General features: G+C 41.6%; 1 protein-coding gene across 2 annotated transcripts in view; it reads right to left on the bottom strand.

The window, feature by feature from the left end:
* Nucleotides 1-1,978: 1,978 nt before the first annotated feature.
* Nucleotides 1,979-20,109, bottom strand: part of SLC1A3 (solute carrier family 1 member 3) — a 74,461-nt gene continuing 56,330 nt past the window's right edge. For both annotated transcript variants that reach the window (XM_068532377.1, XM_068532386.1), the window contains 7 exons: nucleotides 19,346-19,550; nucleotides 15,924-15,966; nucleotides 12,888-13,180; nucleotides 10,136-10,369; nucleotides 9,390-9,584; nucleotides 6,135-6,269; nucleotides 1,979-4,243 (listed from right to left, as the gene is read on the bottom strand). In XM_068532377.1, coding sequence (XP_068388478.1) covers nucleotides 4,039-4,243; nucleotides 6,135-6,269; nucleotides 9,390-9,584; nucleotides 10,136-10,369; nucleotides 12,888-13,180; nucleotides 15,924-15,966; nucleotides 19,346-19,550 — 1,310 coding nt within the window. In that variant the 3' untranslated portion in view covers nucleotides 1,979-4,038. The remainder of the gene's footprint in view (nucleotides 4,244-6,134; nucleotides 6,270-9,389; nucleotides 9,585-10,135; nucleotides 10,370-12,887; nucleotides 13,181-15,923; nucleotides 15,967-19,345; nucleotides 19,551-20,109) is intronic.

The raw sequence follows: 20,109 nt of genomic DNA, 5'->3' as shown, positions 1-20,109 counted from the left end.
TGGGTATCGCTCCCCCAGACCCTGCCTCATTTACCCCAGAGATTTCTCATCTCTCATTTTCCCTCTTAGAACTCGGCCCATCGGCTTCCTCCGCTCTTCCTTCCCTGCTTTTTCTGATGGCTTATTCATTCGAAGCCTGCTTTCGGCATGGCATGACACCTCCCAACTGCTCTGGCCCCCGGAACAGGCCACACAGAGCTGGTCATTGTTGCCCCAGTTCTGGGACCACCCGAGCGGGAGAAGGGGCAGCGCGCCGCCGCGGAGGCCGGATGACTGACAGCAGCCTCAGGTCAAGTGCCCGGCGGGCCACCCGGAAGGAGGGCGTGTGCTCCCCTCCCCCTCCCCCCGCCCCTTCCATCGGGAAATGAACCCTTCCTTCAGACGCACGTAATTAACGGCACCAAAACCTCTATTTTCAACACTCTGTATATGAATAAAGGCTTACCAAAAAAAAAAAAAAAAAAAAAAGAAAGCATTTTACCGGGAAAGGGAATCCTGCTTGGGGTGAGACAGGGCTGCTGAAGGGATAAATATGGGAAGCACACAGACCCCCAACTTCTCACAGTGTAGGATTTTAAAAAATTGTTAGCGTTATTTACTCATCAGAAACGTTAAAAAAAAAAAAGCGTTAATCTGAAAATTTTCCAAAGTTCCATTTGTGAACAGATCTGTGAGCTACCACACAGAGGGATCTCTGCTGGCTTCGCCATCACCTTAGTCACACCCTGACAGGGCTGCCACGTCCCTCCGCCCTAATGGCATCTCCAGCTCTTCCACAGGCTGATGACCAGCTTCGCAGGCGTGACTGTGGGCAGAGGGAGGGTGGAGGCAAAATGCAGCTTAGGCAGCGACTGGAAGGAAACTGGTGATTGCAGGAAGAAGCACTTCCTAGGGGTGGACTCATGTTTTGGTGGCATCTCCCTGATTGCTTCTGTATCCAGAAAGTCCCATAGATGGGGATTCCCTCAGGGTGGCGAGAGCTGGTTTGATGCCCTCAGGCTGTGAGCATTTCCCCAGTCAGCCATTCCAATACCATAGATGCCTTGTAAAAAGTTAGATTAATCAAACAGTGATTTGTAAATGTTTTGGTCAAAAGATCCTTTAGAGAAATTGATGGAAATTAAGCATTTCTCCCCCAGAAAAAGGCAGATGCACAAAACTCTCCCCACGCTTTCAAGGGCTATTAGAACTCACTTAAGTCTTCACATGGATGATCTAGGGGTTTGTGGACCATACTTAAGAGCCCCTCCTCTAGATGGCTGCCACCTGCTAGTAGAGGGTCAGATTAAAATGTCTCTAGACACAACTTCAGTCTGGGCATTCCATGATATTGCCTCCCAGTCCTCTGTTAAAAAGCATGACAGAAAAAAAAAAAAAGCAGTTGTCGTAACTCGTGCTTTATGAATAGAACGGTTCACTAGCACATTGGCTGTTTCTGAAATATCCCTTGAGACCTTATTCAGCTCTTTTCACAAATGGCAGCAGTAATCACATAGATAAATCTACCTACCTAATTTGAAGGTCAGACAGGAAATTACTTTTTTTGGAAGAACCAATGGTGGCATTACACTTTTCTAATTAATCCCAACATGGAAATGATTCAATTTATTGGAGAAATCTGAATCTGAGGTGAACAAGTAAATGCATGCTGTTACAGCAAAGTGCTTCCCTCACCTCCTCCTGTTTCCAGTTCTAGGAGTTGGGCAGGGAGAGTGTGTCCTTATTTATTTTCCTGTGGTTGGCTTCCCCAGTTGGGCCTTCCAAAATTTTACCTAGTAAAATCTAAAAAAAAAAAAAATCTGCGTGGCATCCTTCCCAGCATTGTCCTGAACTCATTGCAATACTTCCATGAATGAAAATTTTATTTTCCTTCAGGGAGAAGAATAACAACATGCAAAAGTATAATGTAAAACTAACTTTTTTCTTTATTGAAAATACATCTACAAGGTAATGCTTCTCAGTCCACACTGGGTGCATGTAATATGCAGAGCCTGTGATGGGCTGGCAAGAGGATCATCCCAGAGGATCTGCTTTCCATAAGAGATGGTTAGTATAAAAAAGATCACATTGTGTAACAGAGTTAATTTGACATGATTAATTTTTACTCTACTGGTGTCATGACAGCCATGTACATTAACTTTTGTAGTGTATTTCCCAAATAGAGCCTTGACATTAAATGGTTACTCCACCACAGCCTAATGTTAACTTTTGTACACATGTACGTAATGCTCGCGATCTATATAAAAATATCTCTAATTGTATATCAGAGGATGTATGTCTAGATTTTCAATCTGTTAGCATAATTAAGTCCATTCCTCACCATTTTCAGTCAGAAACTCAAACACAGCTGGTATTGTCTGACAGCTCCCACTTCACATCTTTGACTGGATATTCCTTAGAGGGTAAAAAAATTAATCTCCTCTAAACTTGGTAGCTGCCTTGCCTGAAACTAATACCCCTAGTGTTTTGTTTTTGTTTTTTTTTCTTGGAACCACACTGACATGACTTCATACTGTTTCATCTTCTACGGTTTCTCTCAGGGACGCAAACAAAACCAAACCAAACCCCACTTCAGCTGAAGGTTTTAAATGATTTGGTGAATGGAGTTCCAACACAAAGAAATATCTTGTTTTTCTCATTCTAAGAACTTTTGATGATAGTCAAAAACCTTTTCAACTAAGAGACCACCCACCCGGTTCATGGACCTCTAGTGGAGAGAGAGCTCATTCATTTGACTTCTTTAAAACATATAAGAAGTGACCTTATAGTTTGATCTGCAGACTTCCTTAAGGAATGATTTTTGAACTGAAAAGAAAAAGTGTTTCAGGTTAAAAAAAAAAAAAAAGAACCTCTCCTTTTAAAAAAAACCTTCCTTAAAGATGCCTTATAATCTTGGTGTTTTCAAATCCTCTCTTTATAATGTCAACAATGCTCCGTTCTTTCCTGGCCATCTTTAGTGTTCCATAGTAAGACCGTGAGCACCCTTGCTAGTTGCTAGTCTTACGCTTTATTTTCTAAAAGTCTATGGTCAGTTGAGGAGTGGTGGGAGATATCCTTCCCAGAGTAGTCCCTTTAGTTTGTGAAGAGTAGGAAAGAAGGGAATACTTCCCCTGTTGGGAAGAACTAAGCAGAGTTTCGTGAACAATTCCACTCCTGGAATGGCCTCCAGCCAGGTGACTTGTGTAACTGACATTTTGGACACAGGACCTGGTAAACCACACAGCCATCCTGCCTCCACTTAGAAACGTTCATTCCCAATCAATGTCTATTCTGAAAGTCCCATGCTCCATGGAATGATACTTGCTACAGGATGTTCTTTGGGGAAATGGAGGGCAGGCTCTTTTATGGTGCCACAGGATGTTTGGGTGAGAATTGACCATAAAGGCATCTAAGGAACTTGCTCATTTTACAGATGGGAACACTGAGGCCTAGAGATGAGATGTAACTTGCCCATGGCCACATGGAATTTTCACTTTCTGCGCCTCCTCACAGCTGTGCTGGGTGTGTATTCGTATTGTCCTGCTACTAATAAAATAAGGACACAAATCATAAGAGAAAGGGAAAAAAAAACCCTTGTAATGTCCAACCGATAACCCATTGCTGATCAAGTTGTTTTGTTTTGATACTAAAACTGAATTGTATTCTGAAGGATTTTTAAATTCTGAAAGTTGATTTAAAACCATGTTTTTAGCCTAGTATTTGTTTTGACTCTTTAATTTGTAAGAACTATCACATTTACAGGATTGCGTGCCACATAAACTTGTAAGATCTGATCAAGACTATTTTTGATCTCAGTACCTTATTAGATAAGACTAACATGAAATGACTTAAAAATTTCAAACATGGGATGAAAACTATACATTTTGGCCACTGCAAAATCCCCCCTTGTTTTTGGATGAATATTTCCCAATCCTATCAGGGCAGGGAGGAAAAGGGAGGTAAGGGGCTGACTGGAGAGAATGACTTGAAATGAGATGGAAACATTGTATAATGGTTTTCAAACACCTGGTGCTCAAGGAAGCATTTCTTTGTGTTAGTCTACATCTTGGTCTCACTATCAATGGATTTCTCAATTTCGCTTTCCTGGGCAATCAGCTGATATGGTTTCTTCATTTCATTCTCTTCAATCACTGAGTTACCCATTTCGACATCCCGGTTCTTCAGTTCATGTCGTGACAAGTGTTCAACAATGCCAGCTCCCAGAGAGTCTCCCAGCACATTGGTGGTGGTACGAAGACGGTCCCTGGGGAAGGGAGGGGTGGAAGGAAAAGCGAGGCTCCTGTGAACATCACGGGATTTCAGCTCATATTTTGAACCAGCTGGCTAAGTCACTGGGGGCATCTCTTAAAATTCTGCTTGGTATAGCCACCCACTGCATCATTCCATAATAGACGCATAACATTCAAAATCGTAGTTACTAATATATATCCTTATAATTAATAACTTATATTAATAATAATAATATTATTATCCTTATAATTAATAACTTAATTAATATATTATTATTAATTAATAACTTATAACTAAGGATATATATTAGTATTAATTTTCAGTTACTAATTAGAGTACCAACAGTAGGAATGACCCTCCCCTTTCTCCTTTTAAATAAATTTTTCTTTGGTTCTCTTTCCTACCACTCACTTTCCTTTTACCAGAAGGTCTCAGAAGTGTGATCTAGAGATCCCTGGGGATCCCTGAGGCAAAAACAATTTTCATAATAATGCTAAGATGTTATTTGCCCTTTTCCCTCTCATTTTCTCATGAATGTGTGTCTAGTGGAGTTTTTTGAACAAACAACACAACACCAAAGATAACACAACAGATTGAATGCAGAAGCAGTTAGTCTTGTATTAAGCTAGACACTAAGGAGATTTGCAAAAATGTAAAATGGTATCATTCTTTTCCCTAAATTTTTGGTTTGGAAAATGATATTTTTCCATAAAAATGTTATATATGTGAACATGTAATGAATGGATTATTGTAACCTTTAAATGAATTTAACATTTAAAAAATGCCTAAGTTTTTCTAACATGATAAACATTGATAGATATGACCCACACAGATAAAAGCTTTGGGGGTCATCAATTTTTAAGTGTAAAGGGGTTGTGACACTAAAAACTTTGAGAACCACAGCTTTATACTATAAAAGTCTTCACATGAGTCAAGCAGTGACTGTGGGCCAGACAGTGAGCTGAATGCTTTCCATGTGTCAATGCATTTAATCCTCACAGCACCACCGGGAGGTAGACGACATTATTGTCTTCATTCTGCAGAGAAGGAAACTAGGGTGGCTGCGTAACCTGGCCAGTGTCACACAGGCGCAGGACACAAACCCAGATCCAAGTGACCGTGGAACTCACGCTCTCAATTAATTATCTTCCCCCCACTTATTGTGCCTTGAGAACACTGAAGTTTTTGTGGTCATTAGATCTACCTCATGGAATCTATGTAGACTCCAACACCTACTGTGTCCTTCTAGGCTGTCACCTTGGGCATCCTGGGGAGCAATTGTAAATGCAAGGAAAAGAAAAGAGGCAGAGAATGTTAGCTGGAAGGGTGAGGGGAAAAGGGCAGAGGGGTGGGCCCTAGAGGTTAGGGTCTGAGGGTGCTTTTCTTGAAACTTTCCCCAGAGCCAAAAATCAATTCCACTTAATGACGCCAGCTCTCTTCCCACTGTCTGCACAGCTGCCCCACTCGCTGTTGGGGTCAGATGGGAACATCTGCACTGTATTACGCCATTGGAATGGGAAGCGCAAGAAGAAAGCCTGAGCCAGCCTGGGAGGCCCGCTGTTTGGTCCCAGCCACCATGGGGATGTGTTGTGCAATTCAGAAATGGCTTTGCTGATTTACGTTGGCTTTGTAGACAACGGGTTTCCCAATCCCCGAATGGTTTTATAGAGTGAGAAGCGTAGCAGCCAGATGTGCCCTGCAGGCTGATAAGGGAGAGTGTGCATGGCGCCTGGGGCTTGGTGGCCAGATAACGGCAGGGATCAGGCAGGGAGGACAATTTAATTACAGGCCAAGCCTCCCCTCTTCATGGAGCCCTTTGGCAGGGGTGCCAGGCTGCCTGGTGCCCTAGGATGACAGAGGAGAGCCCCACGACAGCAAGCCGAATGCAGTCTCAGCGTACTCACAGGAACCAGTCCACTGCGATGATGAGTGTGATGTCGTCGGTGGGCAGGCCCACAGATGTCAGCACGATGACCATGGTGACCAGGCCCGCCTGAGGAATCCCAGCTGCCCCGATACTGGCAGCCGTGGCTGTGATACTGTTAGAGGAAGTCCCCAAACAGAAAACATTTGTTTAAATCTCCCCAGATAGAGAGCAGACCCTGTAAAACATGCACAGGGGCGATGTCTGACTTGCCAAGTTAACATAAGAGGATGTGCTTTAGAAAACTGTGAATGAGATTGTATAAAACCCATTGAGCTAATAATCATATTAACTAATATTTATCAAATGCCTATTACGTGCCTCCTGATTTGTTAAGCATGCCTTACCTCATTTATTTCTCACAACAACCCTTAGGAAGTTGGTCCTGTTCTTACAGCTGTTTCTAAATGAGGAAACTTGTGCCTATATACTTTTTCATGTACCTGGAAGTATTTTGTAAGGTCTAAAATACTGCACAGTTACAATAACAATTTGTTTCTAATAATTCCCTTATCCAAGCAGAGGATTGTAAAGATACTGAACTTGTATGGTTACTGGGGTCAGAAAAAAAATCAAATTTATTAATTCAAAAACAAAATGATTTATGAACAAGGTTCTGTAGCACTAGCAATATTTTTTATGGAGGCAGTGTGAACCTCATTTGTAGGGCACATAAACTGTCTGGGACTCAGTTTGTTAAATATCTATTTGATAGGCTTATGTGAGAATGTGAAAATGTTTTCTGAACAATAAAGTATTACCTAGATATAAAGTGATATTCATAAAGTAATAAGTCTGTGGAAGAGACTCTTCATGGTTCCCCCGCATTGTTCCCCTTGTACAGTACTAGAATGTTTAGCTGGTGTATGGCCGCCCACAATGAAACTGTATTTCCCAGCCCTGCTTGGAGCTTAAACTAAGTTCTGGCCAATAAGACATAGGTGAGGGGCTTCCCTGGTGGTGCACTGGTTAAGAATCTGCCTACCAATGCAAGGGACATAGGTTCGAGCCCTGGCCGGGGAAGATCCCACATGCCACGGAGCAACTAAGCCCCTGTGCCACTACTACTGAGCCTGTGCTCTAGAGCCCGCAAGCCACAACTACTGAGCCCACGTGCTACAACTACTGAAGCCTGCACGCCTAGAGCCTGTGCTCTGCAACAAGAGAAGCCATGACAATGAGAAGCCTGCGCACTGCAACGAAGAGTAGACCCCGCTCACTGCAACTAGAGAAAAACCACGCACAGTAACGAAGACCCAACACAGCCAAAAATTAAAAGTAATAATAATAATAATAAAAAAAGACATAGGTGAAAGTGATCAAGCAAATTGCAGTTTGTGCCATTCCTCCTCCTCCCACTGGCTAAAATTTGGAGGTGATGTTGAGCCATCCTGGACCACCTGGATGAGGGTGATACCCTGGGGATGATGGAACCACAGGTTTTGGTCCCTTACACTGTAGAACACCTACCAGCCTGGAGGGCTTTGTGGGGCGGAGCTGCTCCACATGAGAGAAAAGTACAGTTCTACCTTGTTGAAGGCACTGTAATTGTTATTATTATTTTTAACTCTGACACACGCAACTGAAACCTTTTCATAACACAGGGTTTTTCAACCAGTATGTCAAGGTATGCCCAAGAATAGGTTATAGTGAACGGAGATATTGAGCTCCCAGCCCCAGTTTAGCTAGACTGGGCCTGGGGCTCCCAGAACCCCTGGCCACGATCAGCCCCATCTTTTTTTATCCCAATGCATCCTACAACTATTATCATTTCCCGATAGTACAAAATATGTATACAGAGTCTGACATAAATTATTTCTAAATAAACATAGATAGACATACACACACAAATGTGAGGGAACTGATAGAGATTTTAAAAAGACTAAAGTGACATAAAAACCAAATACAAGCCATAAACCTGGATTTGATCCTAGTCTGGGGAAAAAGCTATACAAGATATTTTGAAACAACTGGGGAAATTTGAATGTAGGCTGGATATTCCAGAAGTTTTTTTTAAGAATCTTACTATTGTGGTTATGTAGAAAACTATCCTTATTCTTAGGTGATGCATGCTGAACTATGTACAAGGAAGTGTCATGAAGGCGGGGAGAGGTGGGAAAGAAGCAAAAATGGCAAAATGTTAACAATTGTTGGTTCTAGGTAGATGTGTGTTGTAATATTCTTTCAACTTTCCTATGTGTAAGACAATGTAAGACAATTTATAATCAAAATGTTGTGAAAAAACTGATTTATTTTGATTTCCAAATTAAATTGTTAATAATAATTAAAACACACACACACACACACAAACACACACACACACACTGAAGAGCAGGGTCTGATCTGGATTGTGAGATTTTGTCTCCATTATACTCATTGGTCTGTTGTGCACGATGACTTTCATTAAGCAAAAAGAAGGGACGATATTCACATGTGCACATGGATATGCCTGAACTGTCTCCAGAAGGATACAAAAGAAACTAGCAAGCAACAGTGGTTGCCTCTGGAGAAGGAAACTAAGAGATTAGCGGAAGGTAGGAGAGGGAAAATTACCTTTCACTAGACAGCTCAAATAATAGTTAAAAAATAGTCCACAAAAGGAAAATTCTCAACCTGTTTGTCAGTGTGCTCTGTCATATATACTGTCTAAAAATTAACCCAAGAGAAAATGTTAATCCAGTTTTTCAAATGTATTTTTATTTTCTAATTTTTTCAATAAAAGCTAATGAATAATAAAAGCTAAAATTTCAAGGCCTTTTATTGAAGTTTAACATTTTTTAAAAAGGAGAAATATCCATACTATGTATTCTACAGATTTTAAAAAGAAAGAGCTGGATATGTTTATAGATGGTATACGGATGAGTAAATCAATCAAGTGGCAAGCAGTATGTATGGTATGATTCCATTAATTAAAAAAAAAAAAAATGTGTGTATGTCTGTGCATTGGAAAAGGTCTTTGTATACCAAACAGTAACCCTGGTCACCTATAGAAAGATGAGGAGTGATGGTGGCAGACAAGTTTCACTTTTTACTTTATACATTTCTGTATTATTAGAAATTCATTATTTATAAATATGCACATCTGTAGTTTAAAAAAAATAAAAATCTCTCAATATCAAAAATAACACTATTCCTATGAAGAGTCCCCTCTCCCAGTTTCTTCACTCAAGCCCTGATCACCGCTCATCATTTAAAGTCGTTCTTAAGAAAATGTCGTATAGAATGTTCCTTGTACCTGATTGTAATAATCTGTCCAAAGTTCAGGTCGAAGTTGTTAACTTGAGCAATGAAAATGGCAGCCAAAGCCTCATAGAGGGCAGTCCCATCCATGTTAATGGTGGCCCCTACTGGGAGCACGAATCTGGTGACACGTTTGTCCACGCCATTGTTCTCTTCCAGGCACTTGAAGGTGATGGGTAGGGTGGCAGAGCTGAGCACAGTAAAACAGGACATGTCAGCTGACCATCCTCACAGCTCAGACCGTGTCTGTCCGTTTTGGTATTTTGGACAGAGAGTTCCTTCCTTCCCCACATCCTAAGTGAAAGGGAACTAAGTCAGCACTAGTATAAATAGTGGAGCAGGGCTAGGGACAGTGGGTCCCCTCACTGGGTCATTTGGCAGCTCCCCTGCTTCTGGGTTCCTCTGTGAGGCATCACTTGTGATTACTCCCCACCCCCCAACAAGAGCCTGTGCCAACGCTCGGCCATGTCTCCCTTAGGCAAATGGCAACTGGATGAGGAAGATGAGAACGGGCAGGAAAGGATAGCTGATTTCCATTTTGTCCCCTGAAAGGGTATATAGCCAGCTAGTCTTTGAATCCCAACTAGGTCTGACTAGCATTGGAGTCAAAAAGCCAATTCCTACGTCTGGACATTTAAAACCTGGAAAAACACACCCCCGCCCCTCAATCTGAAGGTTCTGGTTCAAAGTAAAGTTTGAGATACATTTTCTGATAGAAATAAGCCACGGGTATATGCGTACCTGGAGGAGGTTCCCAGAGCCGTGATGAGCGCTTGCAGCAACCCGCCGATGAAAACCCAGGGGTTTTTCCGCGTTACCAAGAAGTAGAGGAGGGGCAGGACAATGACGGCATGGATGAGTAAGCCCACGATGACTGTCACTGTGTACATGGCAAGCTGCCCGCCAATGACTCCCATGTCTTCCATCTCAACAATTTTCCCTGCAATCAGGAAGAGGATGCCCAGAGGGGCGTACCTATGTAGAAGCAACACACGCACAGTTGGAAGTCTGATTTCCAACAAGCTATTCCACAGAAATTACCAAGTGATAAGAAAAAGTCAGAGAGTTGACTTCCAAACTTTTCTGCGCAGAATACTATGAGGACTTGCAGAAACTGTGAACGTCTTTCTTTTCTTTTTTAAAATATAAATTTAAATATAACTAGTGCATAATTAGGCTTTCCTCTCACTCAGAATTTCTCTAGGTCACAATTCTTTTTTTCTCCTAAACCAGGAAAAAAAAGGCAGGTTCAGAGGTTTTGTTACTCACCTCTTTTTTTCCTAAATAACTGTCATTTCACCACACCTGGGTCACTTTGGGGGTCCTCAGATGCCATCCACCCCCCCACCCCACCCCACATCCCATCCTGCTGTCTCCTGCTCCCCTGCTAAGTACTCTGAACAGTCAGAATCCAGTGAACCAATATCCAGACTTCTGGGAGCATTTCCTACCTTGGAGCTTGACTCCCAAGCTAAAGCAAGATGCACACGATGGCATTTCAGTGTTTTAGATTTGCAGACAGCTCTCTTAATCAAGGACAACTTTTATTAGTTTTTCCCAGATTACACACTACTTACAAGATTACTTAGTATTAATCTTTTAAAATTTAAATAAATGTATGATAAGAGGAAATTGTATGTTACAATGCAAATGAAAAACTAGCATCATTTGCCATAAGTAGAAGGCAATCATAAAATAAATTCAGAGCTATCAAATTTAATAACATGCATGTTTGTACTACCACAATCAAGTTATGGGTGTTCTAGTTAAGCAATTATTACCCACAGGCTGCTACTGCCATTTGTGATCTTTCGCCTGTAGACTCGAAAGAATGAACAACGGAGACATGAAATGTCTTGTACACATTGAATCAAGGCCCCACTCTCTTTGTCCGATGTGTGCTGTAAACTACAACCCAACTCACATTACCCAAAACAGAGAAGCTGATCATCCTTCAGGAGAAGGGTCTGCTGGGAACTATGGAGGACTTATTTCATATTGAAAAATACAATGGTTCTTTTAAAACTCCTTTAAAAACACAGGCCAGGAAATTATAAGAGTACCTGTTTTCAGAAATGTAATAACTCAATGTTGAATGTGCAGGCAAACGTACAGCTAGAAAAGCTACATGTGAGGTTCATTCAGCAGCCTTGAATAGGCTTCTTTCATAAAAGAGGTGAAAGGTGGAGGCATTTTAATAATATGAAGATAAATGTCCACTTTCAGCTCTGCCAAGATTTCCAAGGAGGGCCCCCAGCATTTCAATGGGGACTCCTGGGGAGATGACATTCTGATCATCTTTGTGCCCCCAAGTTCATATCCATCTTGAACAAACTCCTGAAAAATGGATTTCTCTGGGCTTTGGGGGCAATAAAGACAAAAGATATTTTTAATCGTGATGGTGAGGGCTTTTCTTAGAAATGGATGTCTTCCTGCCTCAGGTGCCAAGAGGGAGTCTGGATTTAAAACAAAGGAAAAAGGGAAAGCAACCCTCACAGGAGGCTTAAACCAATCACAGGGTTCTCTCCCTGCTGGGGAGAGTTTACTTTCCAAGGCCAGTGTTCCTCTGTGGATTTAGTCTTTTCCTTTGTCTCCTGCTCTCAACTTTCTTTGAAGGAAGTTGTGTTATAAATTGTGGCTTGGCCTTCTATAATACTTCCCATGAGTCCTTCAGGCTGGATGCAGAATGGCCATTTACACTTCTTTCTTAGGACTGAAATGGAGGAGAGGAGAGCTCGGTTTTTCTGATGGTCTAGGGGCTTTTCCCTCTCCTGGGAATGCTCTTCTCTCAGTACTTTGCATGGCTAGCTTCTGCTGATCACCCACCTCCTCAGAGGCCTTTCCGTCCCATCCAAGGCAAATTTTAAGCCTCTGCCCCATTCACTTTTTATCACATCACATCATATTACGTGAAAGAAAACCTCATGTTTTATTTTATTATTATTTTTTTCCATAGCACTTGTGACTAAAGCACATGGATGATTTGTTTGTTTGTTTAAGAATGTAAGATCCACACAAGGTCTTACTGTATAGCACAGGGAACTATATTCAATATCTTGTCATAAACTGTAATGGAAAAGATTAAAAAAAAAAAAGAGAATGTAAGATCCAGGACATCCTTGTCTGTTTTCTTCATTGCTATATCCATAGTACCTGGCATTAAATGCTTGGTATATAGGAGACAATCAATAAATATGTATTGAATGAATAACTAATTAGTTATCAAAAGGAGGAATGAGGAGTGGGATCCCATCAGTGCTGGAGTAAGGGAGTTGACACCTTTCAAAAACAAGGAAGCAAACTTATGCAGACAGCCTTGCAGGTATGTTCAAGGCCACTACCAGCCCAGAAAGTTACTGATTTTCTTGTGCTTACCCGAATGAGATCATTGCAATTGGCCATCCTGCCTGGTGGCATCTTCCTCAGTACAGAACACAAGTTGATGGCAATAAGCATCTTCTAGATAGCATACATAGCAAATGGAAATACATACCACATTATCACTGCTACCAATCTCATGATGGCTTCGTTAAGAGAATCAAAGAACTCTCTCAGGGCCTGGCCCTGCTCCTTCATGTTTCCAATCACAAATCCGAAGCACATGGAGAAGACAACTAGTCCCAGGGCATTGACCCCATTCACAGACCCTGGCACTGGGACTAACTCCTCTGTGATCCTCGTCAGAGTCTCCATGGCCTCTGACACATTATTTATCACGGCACCCACAAGTGTTTCATTGGACTGGATGGGCACTTTAAAGCTTCTCTTCTCATAGTTGGTTTTAAACTTAAAAAGAAAAGGCACAACAGGGATTAAAAGTAATTTTTGTTTTCTTCTTTTGTACTTTTTGCTCGGATTTTCTATAATGATATACATTACCCCAAATTCAGAGAAAAGCGTTATACAAAGTATCTATCTACCCTGTCTGTCTATCATCTATCTATTTATCTTCTATCTATTTACTTATCATCTACCTAATCTGTGACAAACCTCTACTACTTCCTCAGCACAGACAAACACACACACACACTCAAATACACAACAAACCATAATAGGAAAGAGGTTGAAGATGGAGTAAACAGATACATGTGCTTCTGCTTTTTTCTGAAACCCTAATAAAATGACTATAAATTCAAATATTCACAATAATCCCTTTACCTTCTATGGGTTCATGTTAGGGGATCATGGACAAATCACCCAACATCCCTTTGTTCATATTCCACAGCTGTGAAACAGGGATAACTGTGCTGGTTCTACCTCACAGTGTTGTTGTAATGATCAAATTAAACAGAATATATGAGAACATCTGGTAAATTTTGAAGCACTATACTAATGTTGGCTGGTGGTGCTCAATAACAAAGCCCTTCAGGGACTAGACTTAGTTGGAGACCAGTGAATATTAAACAATTTAAAATCCCCAAAACAACATTCTTCAAAGTATTCCTGAGAGTATTAGTTCTTAAGAATAGTTGCATGAATAATAGTTGAGGATGACAACCCAGTTCTCAAGTCTATAGAAGAGTCTCCTCTTTCCCCATAGCTTCTGCATAGATGCCCCAGACAGAAGATGCTGAGTGTATTACTGTGGCCATTTGAAACAATTAAGCCCATCTCTCTATGATTTTAACAAGAGCAGAATTTCTGGCCTTCACATTGATGGGAGTAAAGCACCAGAGAGAATAATAATCTATGGATGTTGACTGGATCTAGAGTCTAGGTGAAGAAAGCACAGGTGTACATGAGTGTTGGGCCATTTCTCTACCAAGAGTAAATGGGAGACTTTTTTGTCCAGTGGGAAAGCACTATTCCCAAACAAGGACATGGCCAGCTGTCAATACTGTAGACATATTCCCTAAACAATCAGTGGCACTGCTCGTAATTTTAACAAAGAAAGTGACACCTTTTTGTCAGTCAGCTCTCAAATCTCTATTCTACTGGGGTGCTTATGCATTTTACAGATTGTCTAGGGTGAATTTTCAATCCCAATTAGCCTTTCCTACACCTCCAACTCTTTCCCCTTAGACACAGTTTGCAGCCTACACAGAAATTGCAACCTCATTTGCATTCTGATCTAAGACAAATAGATCTGGGATGATACATTTGCTTCCCTTTCAAAATCCTGTAAATGCAATCCAAAACCAAATACAATAAATCTTCATGAGTCAGCACTTTTCCCAGCGTTGCTAGACATCAGCATTTTTGATGTCACCTAGTGCCAGCTGACTAACTGCAATAGTCAACTCCATGGTGCTGGGCTTGGCTGGTTGGGTTGAAAGGGGTTTATTATTTATGATTACAGTTGTTTTGAATAAAAAGAGTTAGATTTTGCCCTTGCAGGCTTTTTTTTTTTTTAAATAAAGAAGGAATTCTGTTTGAATTTTGCAGTGTGCACATGCATTACCTATTAAAAATGGTCAATACAAATTTTTAAAAGGGAAAAAAGCAAAGAGTGTAAAACTTGGTCCTCCATGAGTTTGGGGTTTGATTTTGTTTGTTTTACAGATCCCAAGCACAAGGGTTAGGGAATTACAACAAGGGTGAAGTGACACCATCTGGAGAAATGTTTGGGAGCTATAATTTAACAACTAGAATGTCTAATTGTTTCCCTTTTAGTATCTTGGGCAACAAAGCCTTTTTGTTCAGGTGAGGTTAGAATGAACTTTACTAATTTTATCCCCTAATAGTAAAATGTATTTGTGTCTTCAACACAGAGAGCCAAGAGTTGCTTGGATTTGGGGCTAAAGGGAACTGGATTTCACTATGGCCTCCTGCTAGGTGTCTCATCAGCCTGGATACCCCTTCCCAGGAAGCAGAACAGAATGTAGAAGCAGAAAGAGGATGGAATTTGAAATCAACACAATGGATTTGAATTCGGGTCTGCCATTTACTACTTGTGAAATCTTACACCTACTACATAACCTCTCTGAATTATCATAGATAAGTTGTCTCATCAATGAAATGAAGACAATGATACCCATCATATTTATGTGAAGAGTAAATATAACATTAGTGCTTGGTACAGAGCGGACATTCAGTACATGATGGTGGCAGTGCTTTCTGATGTGGGTCCTCCTTTAGAATCTACAAGGCCCTTAGTAGACTTTGAAAAAAACAACCCATTGATTTTTAAAATCAAACCCAGAAACTTGAATAATCTCCCTAATCTTTAAAGCAAGTTGTAAATATATCTTATACTGGAGTTTGCTTGCTTGGTGAGCTTTTGTGTATGGGCTATGGAGGAGAGGAGAGAGAGTCTCCTGATTAGCCTTCTTAATAATTAACAGAGACTTAATGAGTCATTTGTATGCAAGACATATAGCGTCTGGCAACTAATAAAGCCTTCAGTATAGGGAAGACCACCCCCCCTCCCAATTCCCCAGAAAACTCTAGTGCTTTCCATCTGCTTGGCAAGAGTAGTGTTTCTTACTACAGAGAAATGGGAAAAAATTAAATTAAATTAAAAAGAGAACCCTACTCTGTTTGGTACACCAAAGAGGAATTTTAAAGGTGAATTAGTGGCTGTGTTTACCTGTTTAAAGCAAGCTTCCACCAGATTTGGAGGGAACATATTCCTGTAAAGAAAATAATGGTCACTTGAAAAATTCCCAAATAATAAATTAGTTCCTTAAATACTTTTTCATTGTGTCTAAGGTAAAGATTGCACTGAAATAAGCAGCAAATGGAAAAAGAGAAAGATTTTGGTGGATCTTATGAAATGGGACATAGGTCATCCCTCAGCGTGGCCCATGTAGTTCATATTTTTCAAGGAAGTCCCAAATTCAACTCATCTGTCCTTTTGTCAGACAATGGGATTTTTTTATTCCAACATCAAACCCTGCTCCTAGGAAAAACCCAAGCGAGAATGGAAATGCCTTTTATCATAAGCATTCTGGTTAACTGAGGTATTATTCAATAATGGCCATTTTGGTATCATGCCATGTGTTTAAGGACCAAGTGTTCGGAATCAAATGTCATGGTCAGACTGTTCTCCACAGAGTTCTCCCAAAGGCCCTCTGGGGGATGAGATATTGACTCTGAATTGCTAGAGCTTCTAAGGCTCTTTGGTGACCAACAGGGAGATGGCCCACAAAACTTGAACTTGAGGCCCATGTGGCAGGGTTTGTTACTGCCTCAGTGCAGCGTTTGTGTTCATGGTGGGGAAGAAGTAAGAGGCAACACTCTCGCTGGGGAATCTCTAGCCAGCTGTATGACCTTGGCTAATTCATGGCACCCATGTAGGTCTCAGTTGACTCATCTGTTAAAGAGGAGATTGGATTAAACTATCACTAGGGCTCCAAGACTAAAGACTGCGGGAGAAGGAGACATGACCCAGGCAGCTGGAGAGTCTGAGATTCCAGCAGGTGTATGTCATCAATCAGATTTTAAGGTTATAAACTCTTGTCTCTTCCTACTGCCTAGACCAGGGGTCCCCAGCCACCGGGCTGTGGGGCAGGAGGTGAGCGGCAGGCTAGCCAGCAAAGCTTCACCTGCTGCTCTCCATCGCTCGCATTACTGCCTGAACTATCCCCACTCCCCAGCCCCCGTCCGTGGAAAAACTGTCTTCCACGAAACTGGTCCCTGGTGCCAAAAAGTTGGGGATCGCTGGCCTAGACCATCCAGTTTCTTTGTCCTTCCCATCTATGCTCTATGGGTCTGTTTCTACAAACCCTGAGAGAAAAGTGAGTTTAGGAGATTCCAAGATAAACGCTCGAACCAGGTGTCTGGGTGGGGACAGGTTAGTCTTACACTTGTCACTGGGGCAAGGAGGGGCAGAAACACACCAGATAGAGAATGACAAGATCCCAATTCTTTAAACAAGGAGTAGAAATTATACAGAAAGAAAGTATAATAAAATACCCCTAATCCAAACTCCCTCAGGGTAAAGTTCCTGAAAAGAAAATGGTGAAAAGCCTTAATTAATTGTACGAACTAAATAAAATCATTATCATTGGGTGCCAACTTGGTATGAAATAATACAGAGTGGCTTGTTACCTTCGGATAATTGCGATTAACTCCCTGAAAAGGGCTTTCAGGGAGGCACCATGGGGCTGCCTTGTGCTTACATACAGATGACACAAAGTCACTCATGGTCGGAATTGAGAGGTGCTGCTGAAGAGACCCTTTGTTGTCCAAATCACCCTTGAATCTACCGGCCACAGACCCATTCCTTGAGATGGCACGTGAACTCAAGTACCTAGGAGGAGTTTCTCTCAGATGGTCGGTGGGGAATCCTTTAGAGTAAGCATCTAGGATTGGTAAGCCAGTCACTCTGCAAGTACGTTGTAGAGAAGGGAGGAAAGGGCTAGGTTTGGGGAGGACAGCCTGGGTGGGCTACTTGCTGGAGGAATGCTAAGCAGGTGGGGCATTGAGAGGTCTGTGCTGGGATATCTTCCATTTGCCTTTCTCCATCCACTCTCCAACCTGCTCTGTGCCTGGGAGGCTGACCCCTCACCTTCTGGCTTCCTGTTGGGTTTGTCCAGTGGGAGGCGCTGACAGATCACAGGGCAGTGGGAGGAGAGAAGTGGATGTATATATTCTTACGGCTCTCCCTCTGGCAGGTTGGGCAACAGCTCCCTCCCTCCAAATTAGAGCTGTAGCCCCTATCCTGAGGGCCCTTTCCCTCAGGACACAGCCTGTCCAGACTTCCAGTATCGGCTCCCTTCTGTCCTCAGAGCCACAGGTGGTAACAAAACAGCTTCCTATTGCTGTTAGTCCTCTAGTGTCTCACCATCAATTGTAGGTTCCCTTTACCCTGCCCACACCTTTGCAAACCCCGTTCAGTGATCCTTTTGGGCTTGCAATACGCTTCCTGCCAGCAACTGACTGATGCAAAGGCAAGTGTGGAGAGAGAGCAGGCAGGGACATGCCAGGCTCAAACTTGGGCTTACTTCTCAGTTCTGTGTCCAACATATTCTATCCTCAAGTCTGTTTCAAGTATTAGATAAGCTAATTTGTAATCAGTGTACGGTCTGTGTATAAAACAATGCTAAAGAAGCCATCCTTTAGTCTTTTATTATTGATCTGCCAAATCCTTTCTTCATAAATAGTACAAAAGGAAAACCTTGGGACAGGTATGATCAGATGATCTCTAAAGTCCCTTTTGGAAATAAATTGTCATGTACAATGGATGATGATACAGATCACAAGTTCCAAATTAAAAGAGTCCAATGAACAGGCTATACTTGAAAAAAAAAAACAAAAAGTAGCCTTAAAGAGCAAGACTTGAGAAAAGTAGGTCAAGAATTATTGAAAGGCATTATGCTAAGTGAGATAAATCAGACAGAGACAAGTACTATATGATTATCACTTATATGCGGAATCTAAAAAATACAACTAATTAGTGATTATAACAAAAAAAGAAGCAGATGTATATAGATATAAAGAACAGATATAGAGCGCAAACGTGGTTACCAGTGGGGAGAGGGAAGGAGGGGGCAATATAGGGGTAGGGGAGTAAGAGGTACAAACTATTAGGTATAAAATAAGCCACAAGGATATATTGTACAACACAGGGAATAAAGCCAATATTTTATAATAACTATAAATGGAGGATAACCTGTAAAAGTTGTGAATCACTATATTGTACACCTGTAACATATGTAATTGTACAGCAATATACTTCAGTAAAAAAATCACACACACAAAAGAACTATTAATATTGCAAGGTGAGCTGCACAGCTGAGAGGATGACTGAGTGCTCAGATTCTGAATCCTAAAAGCAGGGCTCTTAAATCCTTATCTTCTCCTTGCTCTTCTCACCTCTTTCACATGAGATCAGAAAACGGACCCTTACTTCCATTTCTGTTAGAAAGAGGTAAAGATGTGACCTTCATTTCAAGCCCAGCGGGACTGGTTCAGTCAGATACCTCTTCTAGGGTTTGATCAGCTCCCCCAAGAAGAGGGGTTGGGTGGTCAAAATATACCCAAAAGGATGGGCTTGCAAGGACGTACCTGATCAAGTCCAGGAAGGCGTCTGCAGCTGTCACTTGTACAATTTTGCCTTCTCTGTGCATGTTTTCCTTTGTGCCCTTCCCAGGATGAATTATGATGACAACGATTATGCCAATCACCACGGCAATGATGGTCGTCGTCATGTAATAGACCACAGCTCGCATCCCCATCTTCCCTGACGCCTTACTATCTAGGGCCGCCATTCCTGGGGAAGGCAAACAGAAGGAGATTTTCAGCAAATCAGTTCAGGGAATTCTCCAGTGGAAGGTCACGGGAAGAGCATTTCCTTCACCACTCCCCTACCCTCTCCCACCCAGCAATGGGATTTTATACATGTTATGAGAACTTGGCACCAAATTTAATCAGGCCATCAACAAAAGGTGAAGGGAAAAAGCCATGGAACGTCTAGGCATCAGCTGTGTCAGCAAACTCGTGATCACCTATTTTCTGCCCCAAGAATTGATATCATGCGGCTCTCTGATGGTTTGAAGGGACAATCGAATTCTTTCCTAGGTTGCTACTAGTTGGGGAAGTGATGAGTGTTAATTAGTGAGGTGTGTGTGTGCGTGTGTGTGTGTGTGTGTGAAGAGATACCTTAAAAGATTTCTGGCAGAATAATCTAAGCATATCTCAGGTTTTGAGCACTGTGCAGACTCACACAGATTAACTGCCATTAAGTTCTTTTATAAGAATTATTATTTTATGTATGTACTTGGGAGTCCTTTTTTTGGATATTTTTACGTAAAATTTCAGCTATTATTCTA

The sequence above is a fragment of the Eschrichtius robustus genome, chromosome 2 (assembly GCF_028021215.1).
Source record: "Eschrichtius robustus isolate mEscRob2 chromosome 2, mEscRob2.pri, whole genome shotgun sequence".
Lineage (NCBI taxonomy): Eukaryota > Metazoa > Chordata > Mammalia > Artiodactyla > Eschrichtiidae > Eschrichtius > Eschrichtius robustus.
The sequence above is the reverse complement of the archived record's forward strand: the minus strand, read 5'-3'. Positions and strand labels throughout refer to the sequence as shown.